Source organism: Medicago truncatula, chromosome 5 (genome assembly GCF_003473485.1).
Source record: "Medicago truncatula cultivar Jemalong A17 chromosome 5, MtrunA17r5.0-ANR, whole genome shotgun sequence".
NCBI classification, from domain to species: domain Eukaryota; kingdom Viridiplantae; phylum Streptophyta; class Magnoliopsida; order Fabales; family Fabaceae; genus Medicago; species Medicago truncatula.
This window is the reverse complement of record NC_053046.1, coordinates 31,263,057-31,282,955: the sequence shown is the minus strand read 5'-3', so window position 1 is coordinate 31,282,955 and position 19,899 is coordinate 31,263,057. Positions and strand designations below refer to the sequence as shown.

Genomic DNA, 19,899 nt, shown 5'->3' with positions numbered 1-19,899 from the left:
TAATTTTTAACGTGATTTAAAGAAGCTTCAAAAGGTAGCTTCTCTTCAAACGTGGGTTTTTATCACTGAATTGATAAATCAACCGCTTGCACAAACATGCTAATATCAATTCTAGAAATGAGGTAGACCTTCAAATTCTAAAGCTTTTTTAACACAACATATCACACATGACAACAAAACTAGAATGTTACTATGGAGATTGTAGAACGACAAATAAGATGAAGTTAATCAAAGAAACAGAGATACAAACCTTAACTCAGCTAATGATAAATTTTTAAAATTGATGGAGTTTTTTATGGTGAATCAAACTATTCAGTACTATGAAAACACTACTTCCAATATTTCCTCTAATCAAATTATTTATTTGTTCCTCTAATTTCTAGAATTTTAGGCATCCCTTATGTTATAATTGCATGAAAATCTGTATTTATACTTTCACAACCTAAAAGTTGTCTTGAACTAACAAATCCAAATAAAATTTTGGGGAAATGGATTTCCTCCTGTGAAAATCTCTCCAGTTTTCTGCAGTGATACAATCTGCACCATTAATTGTCTTCTCTTTTATTTTCAACATTTAAAATTCTCATATACATTAATTTTTAATGGACAAGATTTCACTGGACTCTCGTGTGACCACCGGAGAGATTCCAAACCCAAACTTTGGTATCATTACAATAAGGTACTGGGCATTATTCTCTACTCATGATTATTATGAAATTAAAATTGAGACTATTATTAATTCAAATTTCTAAAAACAATTACAAAGCAAGCATAAACCAGTGAACTAATTCTTCATACCATTGTGAACCTGATGTCATAGGTTGAATTAGCACTCTATGACAAATTTAAGAAAATCAGTTACAAGTTAGTTGAAAATAGTGGACCGGATTATCACTTTAATTATTGGAATAACTGATCATATACATAAACACTTGTATGATAAACACTTATTCAATAAGCAATTAACTGATAATTTCTCTAATTTCTTCACTCCTAATTTATTCATATGTTGGCTATTAACATATAATAAAAACTAGCAATACTCATTAACTTATTCTATTCAAGCACCATTAGACCAACTTATAACATCTTTACTAGTAATAAACTTGTTGAATACAAGCATAATAATGTCCTTTATGGACCTATTCAAGCTTCTCATCACATTCCAAACGATAACTCGGTATTGCGTGCAAATGTTGAGCCCTTGGTATAGTGACTCCAAATTTCTCTTCCATATTCAAATTGGAAGGGCTAATATTATGTGGAAGTTCCCAATTAAAGCAATGCACCAATTGAGCTACAACAAATCTAACCGTAACCAAACCCAATTGAATCCCAGGACAACGTCTACGACCTGAACCAAATGGTATAGATTCAAATTGCTGTCCTTGATAATTCATTTTCTTATCACTAAATCTCTCTGGATAAAACTCATCAGCGTTTTCTAACCAAATATTTGAATCTCTCCCTATAGCCCATGCATTTACTATAACTCGTGTCTTTTCCTTTATAAAATATCCATCAATTGTTATGCTTTCTCTACATTCACGAGGAAGTAATAAGGGTCCAACAGGGTAAAGTCTTAATGTCTCATCAACCACCATATCTAAGTAATTCAACTTCTTCAAATCATTCTCTTCGACCATTCTTTTATTTCCTACTTCATTTTGTATCTCATCTTGAAGCTTTTTCATCACTCTTGGATGTCTGAAAAGTTCAGATAAAGCCCACTCAATCGTGGTAGTGGCTGTATCAATTCCTGCCACAATCATGTCTAGTAAAATTGCCTTGATGTTAGTTCTGTCAATAACACCACTTTGTTCATTTTCTGGATCTACCGTTTGGTGCACAATTGAGAGAAGTATATCAATGAAATCTTCATGACGAACTTTGTCTACATTAGTGCTTTGTTCATGCTCTGTAATTATCATCTCCAATACCTCATCAAGTGCTTTACCGGTTTTCTTGCAGGTTCGTGTAAATCCCTAGCAAAGTGTTAAATTAAGAATGACAATTACTAATTGGATATTTTTACATACCTTACTGGAACAATAAAAAAATGAAGAAATAATCATTTTAGTCTCTGACTTTGCACCTCACTGTTACAATAATCTTGACTTATGATAAAATGCAAAATGGTCCCCGGATGTTTACCTCCGTTGGTTAGTTTAGTGCTTGACGTTAAAATTGACCGTTAAATGCCGACAAGGATGTGTAACATGGATCTAGAGACTAAAGTGAAAGTCAACACACAAATCCTCAAATCCCTCCATTTTCTGTCACTTTATGTAGTCCATTATTTTTACTCAAATTTAGAATTAATTAAGGGACATGGTCGTCATGACATTGATTTTCTAAGATTTACATAGTGGGACCAAAAATAAAAAATAAAAAATATAAAAAGTGTTTGCCAAAAAAAAAAGTAAACTCATAAACTCGATCTAATTTACCGAATTTAACATGTGTTAACTTGGTCAAACTTGTCAAACATTCAATTTCACCAAAAATCAAATTTACCTCCGATTTGCCAGAAATAATAATAAAATAAAAAATATAGTGGCTTGCGGGAATCGAAGGAGGAAAAGCAGGTATAACCTCCGAAAAGTCACTCTCAAAGCTCATTTTTTTATCTTATTTTCAAAGTCACTTTTGTTGGATTTCCTTCTTTACAAAAAAGTCACTTCTATTATTAAGAGCTTTATCAAAATTATGTTTGGCCCCACTTCTCTTTAGAAGTAAAAGATAAGTGGCAAATAAGCAGGGCCAAACATGCTCTTAACATATTTTTGACACATAAAAACGTAAATTTGTACGAGTTGTACGAGGTTACAAGTTAACGCAGGATTTGTGGAACACCTTAGAACATAAATTTAAACTTGCAATGTCTAGTTTCTTCACATACGTATATATTTGAAAGAAGAAAAAAAAGACGGTAACCCTAGTGTTATTGTGTCCTAGTGTTATTGTGTTGTTCAATTACATGATCCTCTTTTTTTTTCTTCCCTATTTTCTCCCTTGTAATACTAAAATATTGAAGGACCCCTCAATTAATACATAAGAGGAAAAAACATGAAGGACCCAAAACTGTGCAATATAATAAAGTGACCAATGAAAAATGTACAGCTACGATACTTAAGAGACTTAAAATAAAATCAAGTCAATAGGTAACTAATTTCTTCAACTTTTACACACATACCTGAAGATCAAAAGGACCTAACCAAGAAACATAATCAGCCAGATTAAAAGCTCCAAGCATAGCCATTCCTTCTTGAACCAACTTCTTTAAATCAAATTGCTCATACTTACCCCTACCCAATATCATCTTATACACAATATCTTCAATAAGATTCTCTACAATCTCACTAACATTCACAACCTCACCTACCAAAACAACTTTCTCTAATGACTTAACCAAAACATCCAACTCCTTCTTCCTAATAGGACCAAACATCTCAACTTTTGAAGCACTAAGAAGTTTCAAAGTGCAAAGTTTCTTTACACTACGCCAATAAGGACCATACTCAGAAAAAGCCAACCCTTTGGAACCATAAAAAATGAGCTGAGATGCTTGAGTCTTTGGCCGACTTGCAAAATTGATGTCATGAGTTTTGAGGAATGATTCTGCAGCTTTTGAAGATGAAATAACAATTGTTGGAACTTGACCAAGTTGTAAGGACATGATTGAACCATATTTTTTGGACAGTGATTGAAGTGTTCTATGTGGAAGTTTACCTAACATGTGAAGGTTTCCTATTATTGGTAGTGTTGGTGGACCTGGTGGTTTTTTATGATTTATGGTGTTTTGTTTTTCACGTAAGTAGAATTTGAATAAAAGGTATGTGAAAGTGAAGAGAATGAAAGGAATTATTATTGTTGTTGAAAACATGTTTACAGTGAATTCTTTGGATCTAAGTTCTAAGGATGAGAACTATAAAGAATTATTAGTGTTGCTTGATTGAGGATTTGAAGATGGTGCAGCCGTGCAAGTGATAGAATAATTATTAGTTAAATAAAGGTGGAAACAAATAATTTTGATTTGTTTAATTGGTATCGCTTTCCGTTAACAAAAACTTACATATAAGTTGAATCATGTTTTACAATATATATATTATATTATGTAGGAGAAGATTTATGAATTCTTTTTTTAGGGGATTTTCATGAATTCTTTTAAAATATATTTACAGTAAACTAATATAATAAAATGACGTGATGGTAAAATATGATTTATTTTTTGTGGTGGTCGAGGTTTGACTCAAACCTTGCATATATTATACATTGTTTCTATCAACTGAGCTAAGCTCAAGAAGATATGATAAAATATGATTATGTTAATTGAAGTATTTTTCTCCTTAATAGAAAGTATTTTTAAATGACAAATATCAATCCTTCAAAGAAAATGACAAATATCAAATATGTTAATTGGCTTAAATGCTCTTTTGGTCCCTTAACTATTTAATTGGTATCGCTTTGGTCCCTTAACTAAAAAAAAGATTGTTTGAGGACTTTAAGTTTTTTTTTAGTCTCGTTTTGGTCCCTTCTGTTAGGTTTCCGTTAGGGTTTTAAAAAAAGTTAACTCTTGGACAAGTGTCACCTTGTCATTGGCTCTGAGTTTTTTTTTTTTTTTTTACAAAAAAAATTATTATTTTTTTTGTAAAAAAAAAATCTCAGAACCAATGACAAGGTGACATGTGTCCACACTTAACGTTTTTTATTAAAACTAACGGAAACCTAACCGAAGGGACCAAAACGAGACTTAAAAAAAATTTAAAATCCTCAAACAATCTTTTTTTTAGTTAATGGACCAAAGCGATACCAATTAAATAGTTAAGGGACCAAAAGAGCATTTAAGCCTATGTTAATTTATTTTCTTATAAGACTTGAACCAAGATTTTTAACTCCTTAATTCCTTTAAACCATTAATTCAAATAGATTGAACTATTTCGCTACATAACTTTTTTAAGACTAACTATACAAAGAAATTAAATTGAAGAAGTAAAGGTAGACACTGCAGATGAATGGATTCATCCCTCAAAAACTGGATCCACCTTCCATTCTTAGTCGGTTAAATATACAAGTAAAAAATAATTTTTTAGTTTTATTGAATAATTAATGTATCTCATTTATAAATAAATTAGATATAATAATTATTTAATGAATTTAAAAAAAAAAAAATTACATGTATATAGTGATTGTTGTAGACAATATATTATAGAGGTCAGACCATGACAAATGGCTACCAATGATCGTGGTATTGAAGTAGACACCGACTCGTTTTTTACAACAAATAAAAGATGGAAAGACCGAGAAGATTTACTTGGTTAGGTTGGCCACAAGTGGCAAGGGCCGGATTTACTATTTTTATAGATAAATCTAGTTTAAAAAGGTCATATTTGACGACACAATGTGAAAGCAGTGGTGAATACAAGCCACCTAAGACGAGGAAGAAACCAAACCTTGAAGACACGGGCTCAAGGAAATGGGAATGTTCGCTTAGGTTGCAAGGTTTCTTTGATAAGGATACAAAAGATTGGTGGATTGCAATGCTTTGTGGAATGCACAACCATGAGTTGGCGCCAAAGTTAGACGGCCACCTTCTTGCAGGTAGACTAAAAGCGGAGGAGAAGAAAAGGTTATCGACATGACAAAGAGTTTGGCGGCGCCTAGGAATATTCTAACAGATTTGAAGGAAAAAAACAAAGATGTACAATGCGCGAACTTGAAGATATTTCTATAAAGTACATATTTTTCCTAAGTTTCTTTTATGATTTCGTCATCTCAGTGCGACGTTGTTTGATTTCTCGTTTTGATGTAGTGTTTGTTTGAATTTTCATCTGGGTGTAGTGTTCATTTGACTTAGATAAACATATCAACTTCAAACAATTTCTGATTCAACAAATGATTAAGTCGTCAATTGCAGATTTGAATACATGAATATTCCAATTCCTTTAATTTTGTCACATTATTTATAATTTTTGTTGTTGTTTTATGGTATTAATTTGGATGATGTGAGTTTATTCTTAAATTTATTTTCATTTTTAGAAATGCTGAATTTATGTTTGTATCGGATGTACACAATCAATTTGAATGATCATTTTTTTATATAAAATAAAATATTCTAATTATAAACGAGTATTTCTTCCCGTCCCAAAATGTAAACAAAAATTAGACAACAAAAGTTAATGTATTTGGTTTAAACTATTTTTGCTTATATTTTGGGACGGAGAGAGTATATGTTTGATTATTACATTTGATATTATGTCCAACATCTGTGGAAAGAGATTTACTGTAATCACAAATGAAATATTGGTCCAAACCCAACGTGGGACAATTGTAATATGTTCATTGATGTCACCATTATTAATAATTTCCTTTTTCCAATAAAAATAAGGGAACTTTTACGGTACACTCATAAAATGAGGTGTACCGGTACTCTTTCTTCATAATTTTATAAATTAACGATCGTTTTTTATGAAATAAATAACTATTTATCAATATTTATATTTCATAAGAAAAAACATCAGTTCATTGTTTATAGGAATCATAATAATTTTTTTTACATATAATCGTAAAATATAATCAATATTCTCAATTATGAGTGCTAAAAATTCAAAAAAAAAATTAATTTTATTTCGTTAACACTTCTGACGAATAAGATTTAGTTATTATAAATATAAATGATAGAAAATAATATTTTTCTTCAAAATACAACTCATTTAACCATTAATTTAAAGAGTGAGTGTACTGATACACTCAAATATATTAGGTGTACCATAGAATTTGCCTAAAAATAAATTAAAAATGTACTTGTTCTGTGTACAGTAGTAGAGACCCTCCTGGCCATGGTGATGACAGTGAGGAGCTCTTAGGTTATTAGTGTTTTTTTGGTAAGAAGGAGTGAATGAATTATGGAGGCCGGAAATCCCCATATTTATAGAGTTGATCATATGAGGTAGTGGGTGACTGACTGAATGTGGATGAGGTGGAGAGTAGTGAGCAAGCTAACATAGATGAGGCGTCCCACAACTCCACCTCTCCATACAAAGTCAAATCTACATGTATTTCATTAAAAAAAGAATGGACAACGTTATTTTGGCGATATGGGCGGGGACCACATGTTTCCTTGGTCGGTGTAATTCTCATGGCGGTAAAAAAAGAATATTGATGGTAAAATAAAATGTATAAACATTACAATTATATGAGAAGAATATTGTTGAAAAATAAAATGAGTTGAGTTTTGACACATGATACATTTTTTTTTCTTTCCCATCATAAAGAAATGCTTTTCTCTTTATATTTATATTTAATTATTAATATTTTTTTTAAGACATCAAAATGAATATATTACTACTGGCTATGAAACCACTTATATTTAATTATTAATTTTTAATTATGTTTTATATCGATAATCTTTAAAGAAAGCAATCTAATACGGTATATTTTGAATAGAGAATAAAAGATATGGTTAAATATGTTTTTAGTCCTTATAAATATATTAATTTTTAGTTTTAGTTCCTCTAAAAATTTCTTCAATATTTAGTCTTCTTAAAATTTTCATCAATACTTCTGATCTCTACTTTTAAGTGAACTCTTGTGTAGTCTTCATATTTTTTAATTAAATTTTCAGAAATTCATAAAGTATTATTGAAGATAAATAATTATCACAAGAAAGGGGGTTTGAATTGTGATGTAATAAAAATTACCTATTAAAAATTCTCAACAAAAAAACGTTAGTGATTTAAATGGAATTTTAAATAGATATAGTGAAGGTGTGTGATTAGTGCAAATAAAAATAGATAAGGAAGAAGGATCACACAAAAAGAGTTATCCTGGTTCACCCAACGTGGGTTAGTCCAGTCCCCACAATACTTGTGAGATTTTCCACTAGGTAATTGAGTTATGACTTAATCTCAATTCCTTCTTTCTTTTTAGATCTTTCTGATCTATACAACACTTTCTTTCAACCTTCACTTGGTCAAGTCACTTGCCGTTACGAGCAAGAATTTTTACAACCTTTCTGCACACTTGCAGATTCTTTTACAATAGTATTTGAAAGTATTAAACTTCTTCAAAGATTTAATACACAAAAGAGCTGCTTGCTCAAAACAAAGATATGATTCTTGAGTGATTTGTAAACAAAGAAATTCTTAAAGAATGTTGTCTTTTTTCTTTTGCTCAAAAGTTGTTTTTCTCACTTGCTGGAGTCTTCTATTTATAGGAGAAAAACCCTTGTTAAATTCTTCCTTTCTTGCAGCACAAGATTCAAGGGAGCCTTTGAGATGGAACTGTTCCTTTCAAAGTTGAGATCGATCTCTAAATCTGCTGAAGCTTTCCTTTGTACTTTGTTGCTTGCTACGTGAGACATGAGCTTTGTACAGCTCATTTCCTTTTCACTTGTTGCTGTACCATAAGACTTGAGCCCAAAGAAAAGGCTTTTCTTGTACTAGGCAGCTTTCTTGTCATGTTGTGAGGTGACCATAAAGTGAATATCCAAAGGTTCATAGTTTTGTATTTGTCTTACACTCTTGATGTGTTGTCGAAAATATAGTGGTCATTCTCATGCCAACTATTTTTGCACATGACATTAAATATGTTCTTTTTGTTCATATGTTCATTTGTAGTAAGCTTCAAATAATATTTCCTTGTCATGATATAGTTTATGCTTGAAATATTTATTGCTTCCTCAAATGTAACATTCCATTTCCCTGTACGTGCTTGGCCTTATTTGAACATTAAATCCATATTTGAAACCAATGCTTGAGATCAATCTCTCCATCATAACTTGTTGCTTTCCTTGATAATTGTACAATGCTTTTATACCTTTAACTTAAAAAAGATACTCAAGAGCACAAGTTATATAACAATTAAAATCAGAATTAATAAAGTTTAATTTAATTAGTTTGTTATCTTTAAAACTAAAAATGGGGATTTAGATTTTATATCAACAATTATAAGAATATCTTCCAAACAAATTTAGAATTTTTTAACAAACATGATTTTATTTTTTATGTTTTTGGTACATACAAATACATATATAATTCTTTTTTTTTTCTTTCTAAATTATTGTTTTTTTTGAAGAGATTCTTATAATATTGTAAACATTCTTGGTAATTTTCATTAAAAAACATGAATGATACATATGAATTGACTTAAAAGTAAGGACTAAAATTGGTGATTAAACGTGAATTAACTTCAGGCCATGCCATTAGTTTGCCTAAGTCTGAAACTTATTGTAGTCGAAATGTTCCTGACCTTCTCAAACTGACTCTTACTAACATTCTTCGGGTTCAGGCGATATTGGGAATCGGCAAATATTTGGTTTACCATCTATGATTGGTATAGGGATCGAAATGCAACTTTTGCTTATATCAAAGATCGAGTTTGGCAGAAAATTAATTCCTAGAGTAGTAAATGCTTAACTAATTAAGGCAGGGCGTGAGGTTATGATTAAATTTGTCTTGCAGGTCATTCCTTTTTATGTTATGAGCATTTTTTTATCACCAATTACGTTAATTAACAGTATCGAAGAGATGATGAATTCCTTCTGGTGGCGTCATGGTAGAACTACACAACGCAATATTAGCTGTATGAGTTGGGAGAAGTTGTTAGTACACAAGGTTCATAGGGGAATGGGTTTTAAGGACCTCCCCGCTTTCAACTTGGCTATGTTGGGTAAACAAGGTTAGGAATTTCTTATGGAACCTGACTCTCATGTCGCTTGTATTTTTAAAGCACAATATTTTCCCTTCCATACCTATCTCATGGCACAACTTGGCCACAATCCTAGCTATGTGTGGCACAACATTCTGCGCACCCGATTTATCGTTTGTGGAGGTGCTTGGTGGAGTATTGATTTCGGCTCTTCTATTTCTATTTTGAATGACCCTTGGTTATCTGACGGAGAGTGTATTGATGGAAGTATTATAGGAGCTCGTTTTGGTTAGAATGTTACCATTAATAATTTGATTAATCTATACGACTAGAGCTGGAATGAAGAGGTAGTTCGCTAGGTTCTTAGTGTTGATATAGCTGATAAGATTTTTAACACGCCACTTATTGCCTAGTTCCAAGATGATCGTTTAATCTGGAAAGCGGAAAAGAATAGTCGTTATTCTGTGTGTAGTGATTATCCGCTTTGTTTGGACGAGCCCGTTGTTTCTTCTCATTCTCGTTGTCCAGGTTCTTGGTCAGGAATTTTGCAGGTTAAGGTTCCTCCTAAAGTTAAAAATTTAGTGCGGCGTATGTGCCGGGGCTACTTACCGACTCGTGTTCGTCTCCTTGATAAAGGAATCCAATGTCCTACACATTGTGTTAGTTGTAACTCAAACCATGAGGATCTTGCTCACTTAATTATTTTTATTGTTCTTTTGATCATGTCCAGGTATGGCATATGACAAATATTTGGGGAGCTATTCAACATGCTATTCAATTTACTACTTTAACAACTGAAACTATCATTTTGTTATTGGATACATTATATTCCGAACAAAACCAACGGTTGGCAGCAACATTATGGAGCCTTTGGAAGCATGGTAATCTAAAAGTTTGGGATGATGTCATATAGGTAAGTGCCACGATTGTTGAGCGTGCAAAGAACTTGTCAACGATTGGCATCTTGCAAATGCCTCTAGCATAGCTGCTCCCACAACTCAGCAGCAAGCGCAACAACCTCATGGTGGGGAGCATTCGGCCGCAACTTTGGATACAATTAGCAGTACAGGACCCGCGGGTTCCAATTGCTGGGAACGTCCTTTGTCAGGTAGGTATAAGTGTAACATCAATGTTGCGTTCTCATCTAATCTTAACCAAACTAGAATTGACATTTGTGTTCGGGATTTTGAAGGTGCGTTTGTCTTGGCAAAAGTTGCCAGTTTTCCATGTATTTACTCGGTTGATGTTGGTGAAGCATTCATGTTACATAGTGCTATGCACTGGTTGAGTGATATGCAATTTGATAAATAATGTTGATTTTGAAACTGATTCCAAGATTACTCGAGACGACATTTCTGGATTTGCATGCATTATTTCTTCTTGTCGATCTCTATTCAGCTCTTCTTTTACCAACTCTATGGAGTTTGCTAGGCGACAAACAAATATGGTTGCTCATGTGCTTGTAAGAGAAGTCACGTTTCTAACTAGTCTCATTGTTTATTTTAACATACCTGATTGTATTGAATCTTTTATTATTAATGAAATGTTATAATCATATTTCTTTAAAAAAAAAATGGTGATTAAAATATTTTTCATAACTAACAATCAAAAAACAAATTTAGAGAAATTAAAACAAAAAATTATTATATTTATAGTAATAAACTAATGACCTGTGTATACAAGAATCATAGAATACACCGCATCAGATGTGTACACCAACGGTATATATAACCAAACATATCTATTATTCTTAGCATGTGAGTAGGTCCCCTTACCTGTTGAAGGTTTAAATTACAACAAACATTTCACTGTCTTTATTTATTAAGTTCGTACCTTCACATCGCATCATCTAAATAGTGCTATGAATTTCAAACTCTAAAACTCTTGAACACTAAGACATTGGTTTTGGGTGCAAATGCAATTAAATATCTTCTTAAAGTAAATTAAAACATTAAGTTAAATAAGTTAGTATGCTGGGACATGGAACTTGTCCTCCCCATAAATGGGAGGCTCACAACTTGGTTCCTTATTTTGTCTAGTCTTCTAAGGAACTCATAGCTCAAAACATATTTTGATAACAGAAATCATTTTGCAACCTGTATGAAAATATAAATAATATGGTATGCATACTTTAATTATTGATCATTTTCTCACATTTTTCTGCATTTTATCATAAACTTCATCGATTATATTAATATAGAAAACGGTGTCAGAATTAAGCAACTGACCATTTACTGGAAAGTTTATGATATCTAGTTTTGAAAAATAATTTTTAATTTTAACAAATAGTATGAAAATCATCCATTTTGTTTATGTAGTCTATTTTAAAGTATAAATGCTCCTTCAAATTATTTAAAGTATGTGCTCAAATGTAGAAAAGCAAGTCTAGTTCTCTTCACCCTAGAATCATCGAAAAATACCATTAGACCTACTATACTTTTTTTTTTTTTTTATAGCAAAAATAGAAATAAAATAACATAAAAGAACAAAAGGTAAAGAGCTGGGGGGACATTGCACCTGACCCAGAAATAACCCAAACGGAAATACATCGTGTAAAACAGAAAAATGAAACTACCCTAATCAATCCTAACAAACTAACTCTCACCATGAGCGCAATCCAGCGAACCCGCGTACGGATTCGAAACCAAGTTACAAAAAACATGATGAGAGAGGGTTAGTAGAATAAAAGAGGGTTTTAAGATTGTCCTTTAATATAGTAATAAACTTATTGCATACAAGCATAATATTGTCCTTCTTGAACCTATTCAACCCTGTCATCACATGCCAAACGATAAGTCGGTATTACATGCAAGTGTTGAGCTCTTGGTATAGTGAGTCCAAATTTCTCCTCCATATTCAAATTGGAAGGACTGATATTATATGGAAGTTCCCAATCAAAACAATGCACCAATTGGGCAATAACCAACTTAACGGTCACTAAACCCGATTGAATTCCAGGACAACGTCTGCGGCCAGAACCAAATGGTAGAGATTCAAACTCTTGTCCTTGATAATTCATTTTCTTGCCAATGAATCTCTCTGGGTAAAATTCTTCGGCATTTTCTGACCAAACATTTGAATCTCTCCCTATAGCCCATGCATTTACTATAACTCGAGTCTTTTCCTTTATAAAATATCCATCAATTGTTACACTCTCTCTACATTCACGAGGGAGTAATAAGGGTGCAACAGGGTAAAGTCTTAAAGTTTCATGAACCACCATCTCTAAGTAACTTAAGTTCTCTAAATCTTTCTCTTCAATCATTCTTTCATTTCCTACTTCATTTTGTATCTCATCTTGAAGGATTTTCATTACCCTTGGATGTCTTAGAAGTTCGGATAAAGCCCATTCAATCACGGTAGCAGATGTATCAATTGCTGCCACAGTCAAGTCTAGTAAAATTGCCTTGATGTTAGTTCGATCAATGAAATGATTTTCTTCATTTTCTAGATCAATGGTTTGGTGCATAAATGTAAGAAGTATGTCAACAAAGTCTTCATGGCGATTTTTGTCTACATTAGTGGTTTGTTCATGCTCTGTTAAAATAACTTCCAACACCTCATCAATTGCTTTACCCGTTTCCTTGCATGCTCGTGTTAATCCCTATACAAAGTGTTAAATTAATAATGTCAATTGCTAATTTAATATTTTCACCTAATTTAACAGAACCATATGAGCATACAAAAATTGAAAACACACAAAATTAAAATATGATTTTTATTTTTGATTTAAATGTTATTTATCATTTAAAAAAATTATTATCAATAACGGTGACACTAATATTCATTTTACAACTCTTAGTCAAATTTAAATCAAGTTTCTTGATGTTACAAAATCAAAACCTACATAACTCAAACCACTTAATCTATGAAGCATGGACTTTGACTCGAACACCTGACACGTCAACACTATTAATGTAAATAACTTAGGACATTGACACCACTACACATATATTAATTTATTTATTATAATTAAATAAAATATTAATATTATTCGTAAAGATCTAAATTTATAGTCAAAATATATACAAATGCATATAAGCATAACATTAACTCGTCTTTAACATTTATTTATCCATCCATTTACTATCAAAAAAGGTAATAATTGTAATCACCTTTTATTTTGCAACGCTATATCATTGTGTTTTATTCCATTTAAAATATGTTGAGGAAAGGACAATGTGAGATAATTTAAAATAAAATATAACATATCAAACTAATAATACTAGTTGTCAATAAATCTAATAATATGGTGAACGTTTTAATTAAATCAATTGAGGGGACTATAGCCTAATATATTTTATGAAATATTATAATATAGTTTAATTATAGTATATAAATAAAAAAATTATTAAAAATATAGGAGGGACCAGACCATGGCCTCTAAAGACCCCCTCTCCCTCTAACACCAACCAGAAGTACCCTTGATTCGTACATCATAATTATTCATGATGGCTAGTGTCATGCAATTTACCATTCTCTTTTCAATTACAAACAACCATGATGTTTGATGATGCTTAGGATTAAAAGTGGAGACTAATATCTCACAACAATATTTACAGAACAAAGTCGTACAATTAAAAAGATCATGACTAAAATTGCACATTCGATATTTAATCCTTTATTTTTGATTTTATACTTGAAAAAATTACCTGAAGATCAAATACACCTAGCCAAGGAACATAATCAGCCAGATTAAAAGCTCCAACCAAAGCCAATACGTCTTGAACCACCCTCTTTAAGTCAAATTGATCATACTTGCTCCGACCCAATATCATCTTATACACAATATCCTCAATAAGATTCTCTACAACCTCACTAACATTCACAACCTCACTCACCAAAGCAGCTTTCTCCAATGACTTAATCAAAACATCCAACTTTTCCTTCCTAATAGAACCAAACATCTCAACTTTTGAAGCACTAAGAAGTTTTAAAGTGCAAAGTTTCCTCACACTACGCCAATAAGGACCATACTTAGAAAAAGCCAACCCTTTGGAACCATATGTGATGAATGTCACGGAGCCGTCGGAAGTGAATTATGAATATTGTTGGTGGAAATGATGAAAAGACTAAAAAATGAAGAAATGTAATGGATAGACAGGGACGCCACACTTTCTAATCCAAGAAAGTGATAAGTCTATGGATGCGAGGATCACCACAAGAAATATGATTTCTTGATAAGATCAAGGTTGGTTCAATCCAGAACCACAAGAGACAAAGCTCTCAATACACATATGTGTAAAATTCTATAATATTCAACTTCTTTTTCATATCATTTTCGTGCTCTATTTATATGAGCTTATTACATGATGATTTTGACTCTAAAACTCTTAGAAAATGAAAGGAAATGCAACCACTAATTACAATAATGTTTTGGTGGCTGATTAATGCAAATAAAATGTTACAAAATGACTCTCTAAGCTGGTGGCTAATCAATGCATGAGGAGGTTACATATTCATTTGCACATTGATTTGTGAAGGCTAATTATTTCTAGACGTTACAATTCCACAAACACCTTTAATTCTTCAGCTTACACACTTTAACCACGTTTTCAACTTACAACTCATTTTACACCATTAAATATTCCGAATTTGATCTTGAATCAAATAGATGAAATGTAGAGAATTTCGTAAGCTTTCCAACGAGTTAAAGATCACCTCAAACGGACATCCAGAGCTCCAGATATAGCCAAAACAAGACAGACATATCATGACCTACGAAAATAAAACTTTGAACCCAAAATTAATTTGGTTCTTTTATTCCACAATGACTTTATTATTCTTGTCAAGAGAGATAATTTTTAGGATCACATCATACTCTCCCTCTTCAAGAGAATTCGACCTCGAATTTATAGCTTGAATACCTCCTGGGTCAAAAATAAATCTATGGAATCCATCACATGTAACTTTAACTTTAGAGAGCTCTTCACTTTTATTGGAAGAATTAGTTTTCTTTTCATCCACTTTTGATTTATGGACATGATCATCGTTCCAAATCTCATAATTTTCTTCCACTTGTTGAGAAAAAGTTTCTTCATTCTCTTTGTTTCCTTCATGACATAAAGAAATGTTAGGCAATTGAATAATATTAGAAGAAGAATCCCAACATTTAAAAACACAAACCAACTTAGAAGAAGGTACTAATGTAATAGTAGGCCAAAACTTCCTAACATTTTTCTCTTCCTTTTCCTTCTCATTCTCCTTTTCTTCTCCTTTTTCCTCTACTTGTTTTTCGTCACTTTCTTTTGTCTCTTCTCTTTCCTTTTCACATTCTTCTTCGTGAGTTTCCTTTACAATGAGACTCTCTTTTTCTTCAATATCTATTTTAGGCTCTATATAATGATTTTGGATTTGAAAGAGATTTTCCTCTAGTATTTTAGAGATATCAGCCATTCCTCTATCAATTATTGCCATCATTTTCTCTCTCCTATTTCTTTGTAACTCTTTAAGAGGAGAAGAATGACTTGATCTCCTCTTGATATCCTCAAGCATTTTCTCTCTCCATACTTTATCAAAATATTCTATTGAAGCTTGGATTTCTTGAGACATTTTTTTTTTTCAAACTTTGATGTAGAACAACAAAAATCAAATAAATTAAAAGGATAGAAAACACCTGATTTGAACCTAAGCTCTGATTACCAAATGATGAATGTCACGGAGCCGTCGGAAGTGAATTATGAATATTGTTGGTGGAAATGATGAAAAGACTAAAAAATGAAGAAATGTAATGGATAGACAGGGACGCCACACTTTCTAATCCAAGAAAGTGATAAGTCTATGGATGCGAGGATCGCCACAAGAAATATGATTTCTTGATAAGATCAAGGTTGGTTCAATCCAGAACCACAAGAGACAAAGCTCTCAATACACATATGTGTAAAATTCTATAATATTCAACTTCTTTTTCATATCATTTTCGTGCTCTATTTATATGAGCTTATTACATGATGATTTTGACTCTAAAACTCTTAGAAAATGAAAGGAAATGCAACCACTAATTACAATAATGTTTTGGTGGCTGATTAATGCAAATAAAATGTTACAAAATGACTCTCTAAGCTGGTGGCTAATCAATGCATGAGGAGGTTACATATTCATTTGCACATTGATTTGTGAAGGCTAATTATTTCTAGACGTTACAATTCCACAAACACCTTTAATTCTTCAGCTTACACACTTTAACCACGTTTTCAACTTACAACTCATTTTACACCATTAAATATTCCGAATTTGATCTTGAATCAAATAGATGAAATGTAGAGAATTTCGTAAGCTTTCCAACGAGTTAAAGATCACCTCAAACGGACATCCAGAGCTCCAGATATAGCCAAAACAAGACAGACATATCATGACCTACGAAAATAAAACTTTGAACCCAAAATTAATTTGGTTCTTTTATTCCACAATGACTTTATTATTCTTGTCAAGAGAGATAATTTTTAGGATCACATCAATATGTTATGAGTTCAGTTCCTTGAATCTTTGGCCGGCTTGCAAATTTGATGTCGTGAGTTTTGAGGAATGATTCTGCAGCTTTTGAAGAAGAAATTATAATTGTTGGAACTTGACCAAGTTGTAAGGACATGATTGGACCATATTTTTTGGAGAGTGATTGAAGTGTTCTATGTGGAAGTTTACCTAATAGGTGAAGGTTTCCAATTATTGGTAGTGTTGGTGGACCTGGTGGCTTTTTATGGTTTATGTTTTTTTGTTTTGGATGTAAGAAGTGTTTGAATAAAAAGCATGTGAAAGTGAAGAGAAGGAAATAAAGTAATGTAGTTATTATTGTTGCTGAAGACATGTCTACAATTCAAGTACCAAGAGTGAGGAGTGAGGGCTATAAGAACCGGTATCATCTCTAAACGAGTGGTGTGTTTGTGGATGACTGGATGTCCCACCATTTTGTATAAGTGGATGACTGGATGCCCATGACTGCATGGTATGAGGGATGGTTGAGATGGATGACGGGATATCCCACCACTTTGTTGGGATGTCCCACCCACAATGATTTAAATCTAAGTATTAGAGAGTGTTCAAAAGAGAGTGTTTTTAATATTACTTTAGGTAATAATATACCAATGATATCTTGAAAGTTCAAAGAAGGAATGGGTAAATGTCTACCATTTATTTTTAAAAGACATATATTCTTTACAGATATATTCACCAGAAGTGAATTCAAGAACTTTTTCATAGTGAAATATGAAATCTTATAGGGAGTTTCATATTTCACTATCAAGTGAGCCATATATATAAATTGTAACACATCTTTCATATGAAATCCTTCAGGGAGTTTCATATTTCACTATCAAGTGAATTTAAGAACTTTTGCTAGAATTTTTTTTCAACGGGGTTTTGTTTAGTGAGGTTTTAACGATGCATATCATGATAGACATCCAAGGGGGAGTGTTATGAATAATTAACTTAGTGGATGTCCATCCTTAATCTTCCACATTCCTATAAGTCCTATAAGTGAAGGGATGGTTACTGGTCCTTAATTACTTTGATCATTCACTTGCTCAGATTGTATCCTATAAATAATACTCGTATTTTAGTGTGAAAACACACTTGAAAAGCAATACAATATACTCTTTTGTTCTCCCTGTATCATTTTCTCTCTACTCTTCGATGTTGCACAATATCTTGCCATACTTTAGATTAATTTCATAACAATACTTAAAGTAAATGAAAATTCTACGAGTAAAGACTAAACTGACATATATTTTATACTCCCTCTTATTCTTATTATAATTTTTTTTTAAATGGTTATATTTATAAGAAAACGTCACAACTTTTAAAATGTAGTTTTTTTTGGCAAATTTTAAGGTGTATTTATTGTTTAAAAAGTTTTAATACTCCTTTATTTAATGTTTATATTTTTAATATTAATGAGTGTATTTAATGTTTTATAATTTTTTATTAGAGTATATTTGTAAAAATATCAAAAAAGTTACATTAAATAATGATTGCATTGGTTTTGATATTTTTTTTGTTTTTCTTTTTATTTTTATTTTTTTGATCAAGTGTTTTTCTTTTTATAATAAGGACAGAAATGAGTATATGTTAAAGACTAAATTTATATAGTTTAAGAACAAGTTGAAGACTCTCTCAAAAAAAAAGAAAAAAAAAAGACTAAGTTGAAGATGGAGTCATAATTAAGAATTAATTGATAGTTTATTCAAATCCCAAGTAGAGCATGAAGAGGACTGCACTAAATTATCTCTTCACCTCAACAATAAATAACAAATGACTTTAAAGCTGGCGTGGTTATGGTGCATAAAGAAATCCTTACGATCCTGCATAAATTTAGAAATGGTTTTTGTGAGTTATACTCAAAAACTATTAGATGTACTTAATGGTTTCCAGCACCCTGTATAAATCTCAACCCAATTATGTCAAAACCATTTTACTATGGAAATGGTTCCTTAAGCACCATAACCGCACACTCCGAAGCTTACCCAATATAAAAGTTCATCTCAATTCTGTAAAACAAATTCCTATTAGAAACAAGCTTCCATTTATTATCTACAAAGTGGTTCCAAGCCAAAACTGTCATTGGACAACTATGCATAATATGAATAACATACCCCTCTTCCCTACTGCAAATCAGACGCAAAGACAAGTTATTAATCGATCTAAATTTTAAAAAAAGTTAATGTATTTAGTAATTAATAATATTTTGACGAATACAAATTAAACATAGCATTTTCCTTCTTGAACCTAATCATGCTTGTTGTCACATGTCAAGTGATAACTCGGTATTGCGTGCAAGTGTTGAGCCCTTGGAATAGAGTGATCTAAATTTCTCCTCCATATTCAAATTGGAAGGACTAATATTACATGGAAGTTCCCAATTAAAGCAATGTACCAATTGAGCTATAACCATTTTAATTGTGATCAAACCCATTTCAATTCCAGGACAACGTCTACGACCAGAACCAAATGGTATAGATTTAAACTTATGTCCTTCATAATTCATTTTCATGTCAATAAATCTTTCTGGATGAAATTCTTCATAATTTTCTGACCAAACACTAGAATCTCTCTCTATAGCCCATGCATTTACTATAACTCGTGTCTTTTCCATTATAAAATATCCATCAATTGTTATACTCTCTCTACATTCACGAGGGAGTAACAAGGGTGCAACAGGGTAAAGTCTTAAAGTTTCATGAACCACCATATCTAAGTAACTTAACTTCTCTAAATCTTTCTCTTCGACCATTCTTTTATTTCCTACTTCATTTTGTA

General features: G+C 31.8%; 2 protein-coding genes across 2 annotated transcripts; both read right to left on the bottom strand.

Moving 5' to 3' along the window:
* Positions 1 to 865: 865 nt before the first annotated feature.
* Positions 866 to 3,991, bottom strand: LOC11407079 (cytochrome P450 CYP736A12). Its single transcript, XM_003615622.4, has 2 exons — positions 3,197 to 3,991; positions 866 to 1,985 (listed from the first exon to the last, which is right to left on the bottom strand). The coding sequence occupies exons 1-2, from the start codon at positions 3,884 to 3,886 to the stop codon at positions 1,143 to 1,145; spliced, it is 1,533 nt and encodes a 510-aa protein (XP_003615670.1). The 5' UTR covers positions 3,887 to 3,991; the 3' UTR covers positions 866 to 1,142.
* Positions 3,992 to 12,065: 8,074 nt separating this feature from the next.
* Positions 12,066 to 17,538, bottom strand: LOC11407080 (cytochrome P450 CYP736A12). Its single transcript, XM_024783502.2, has 3 exons — positions 17,109 to 17,538; positions 14,301 to 14,655; positions 12,066 to 13,252 (listed from the first exon to the last, which is right to left on the bottom strand). Exons 1-3 carry the CDS (start codon positions 17,450 to 17,452, stop codon positions 12,410 to 12,412), a joined length of 1,542 nt encoding a protein of 513 aa, XP_024639270.1. The 5' UTR covers positions 17,453 to 17,538; the 3' UTR covers positions 12,066 to 12,409.
* Between the last annotated feature and the right edge of the window lie 2,361 nt (positions 17,539 to 19,899).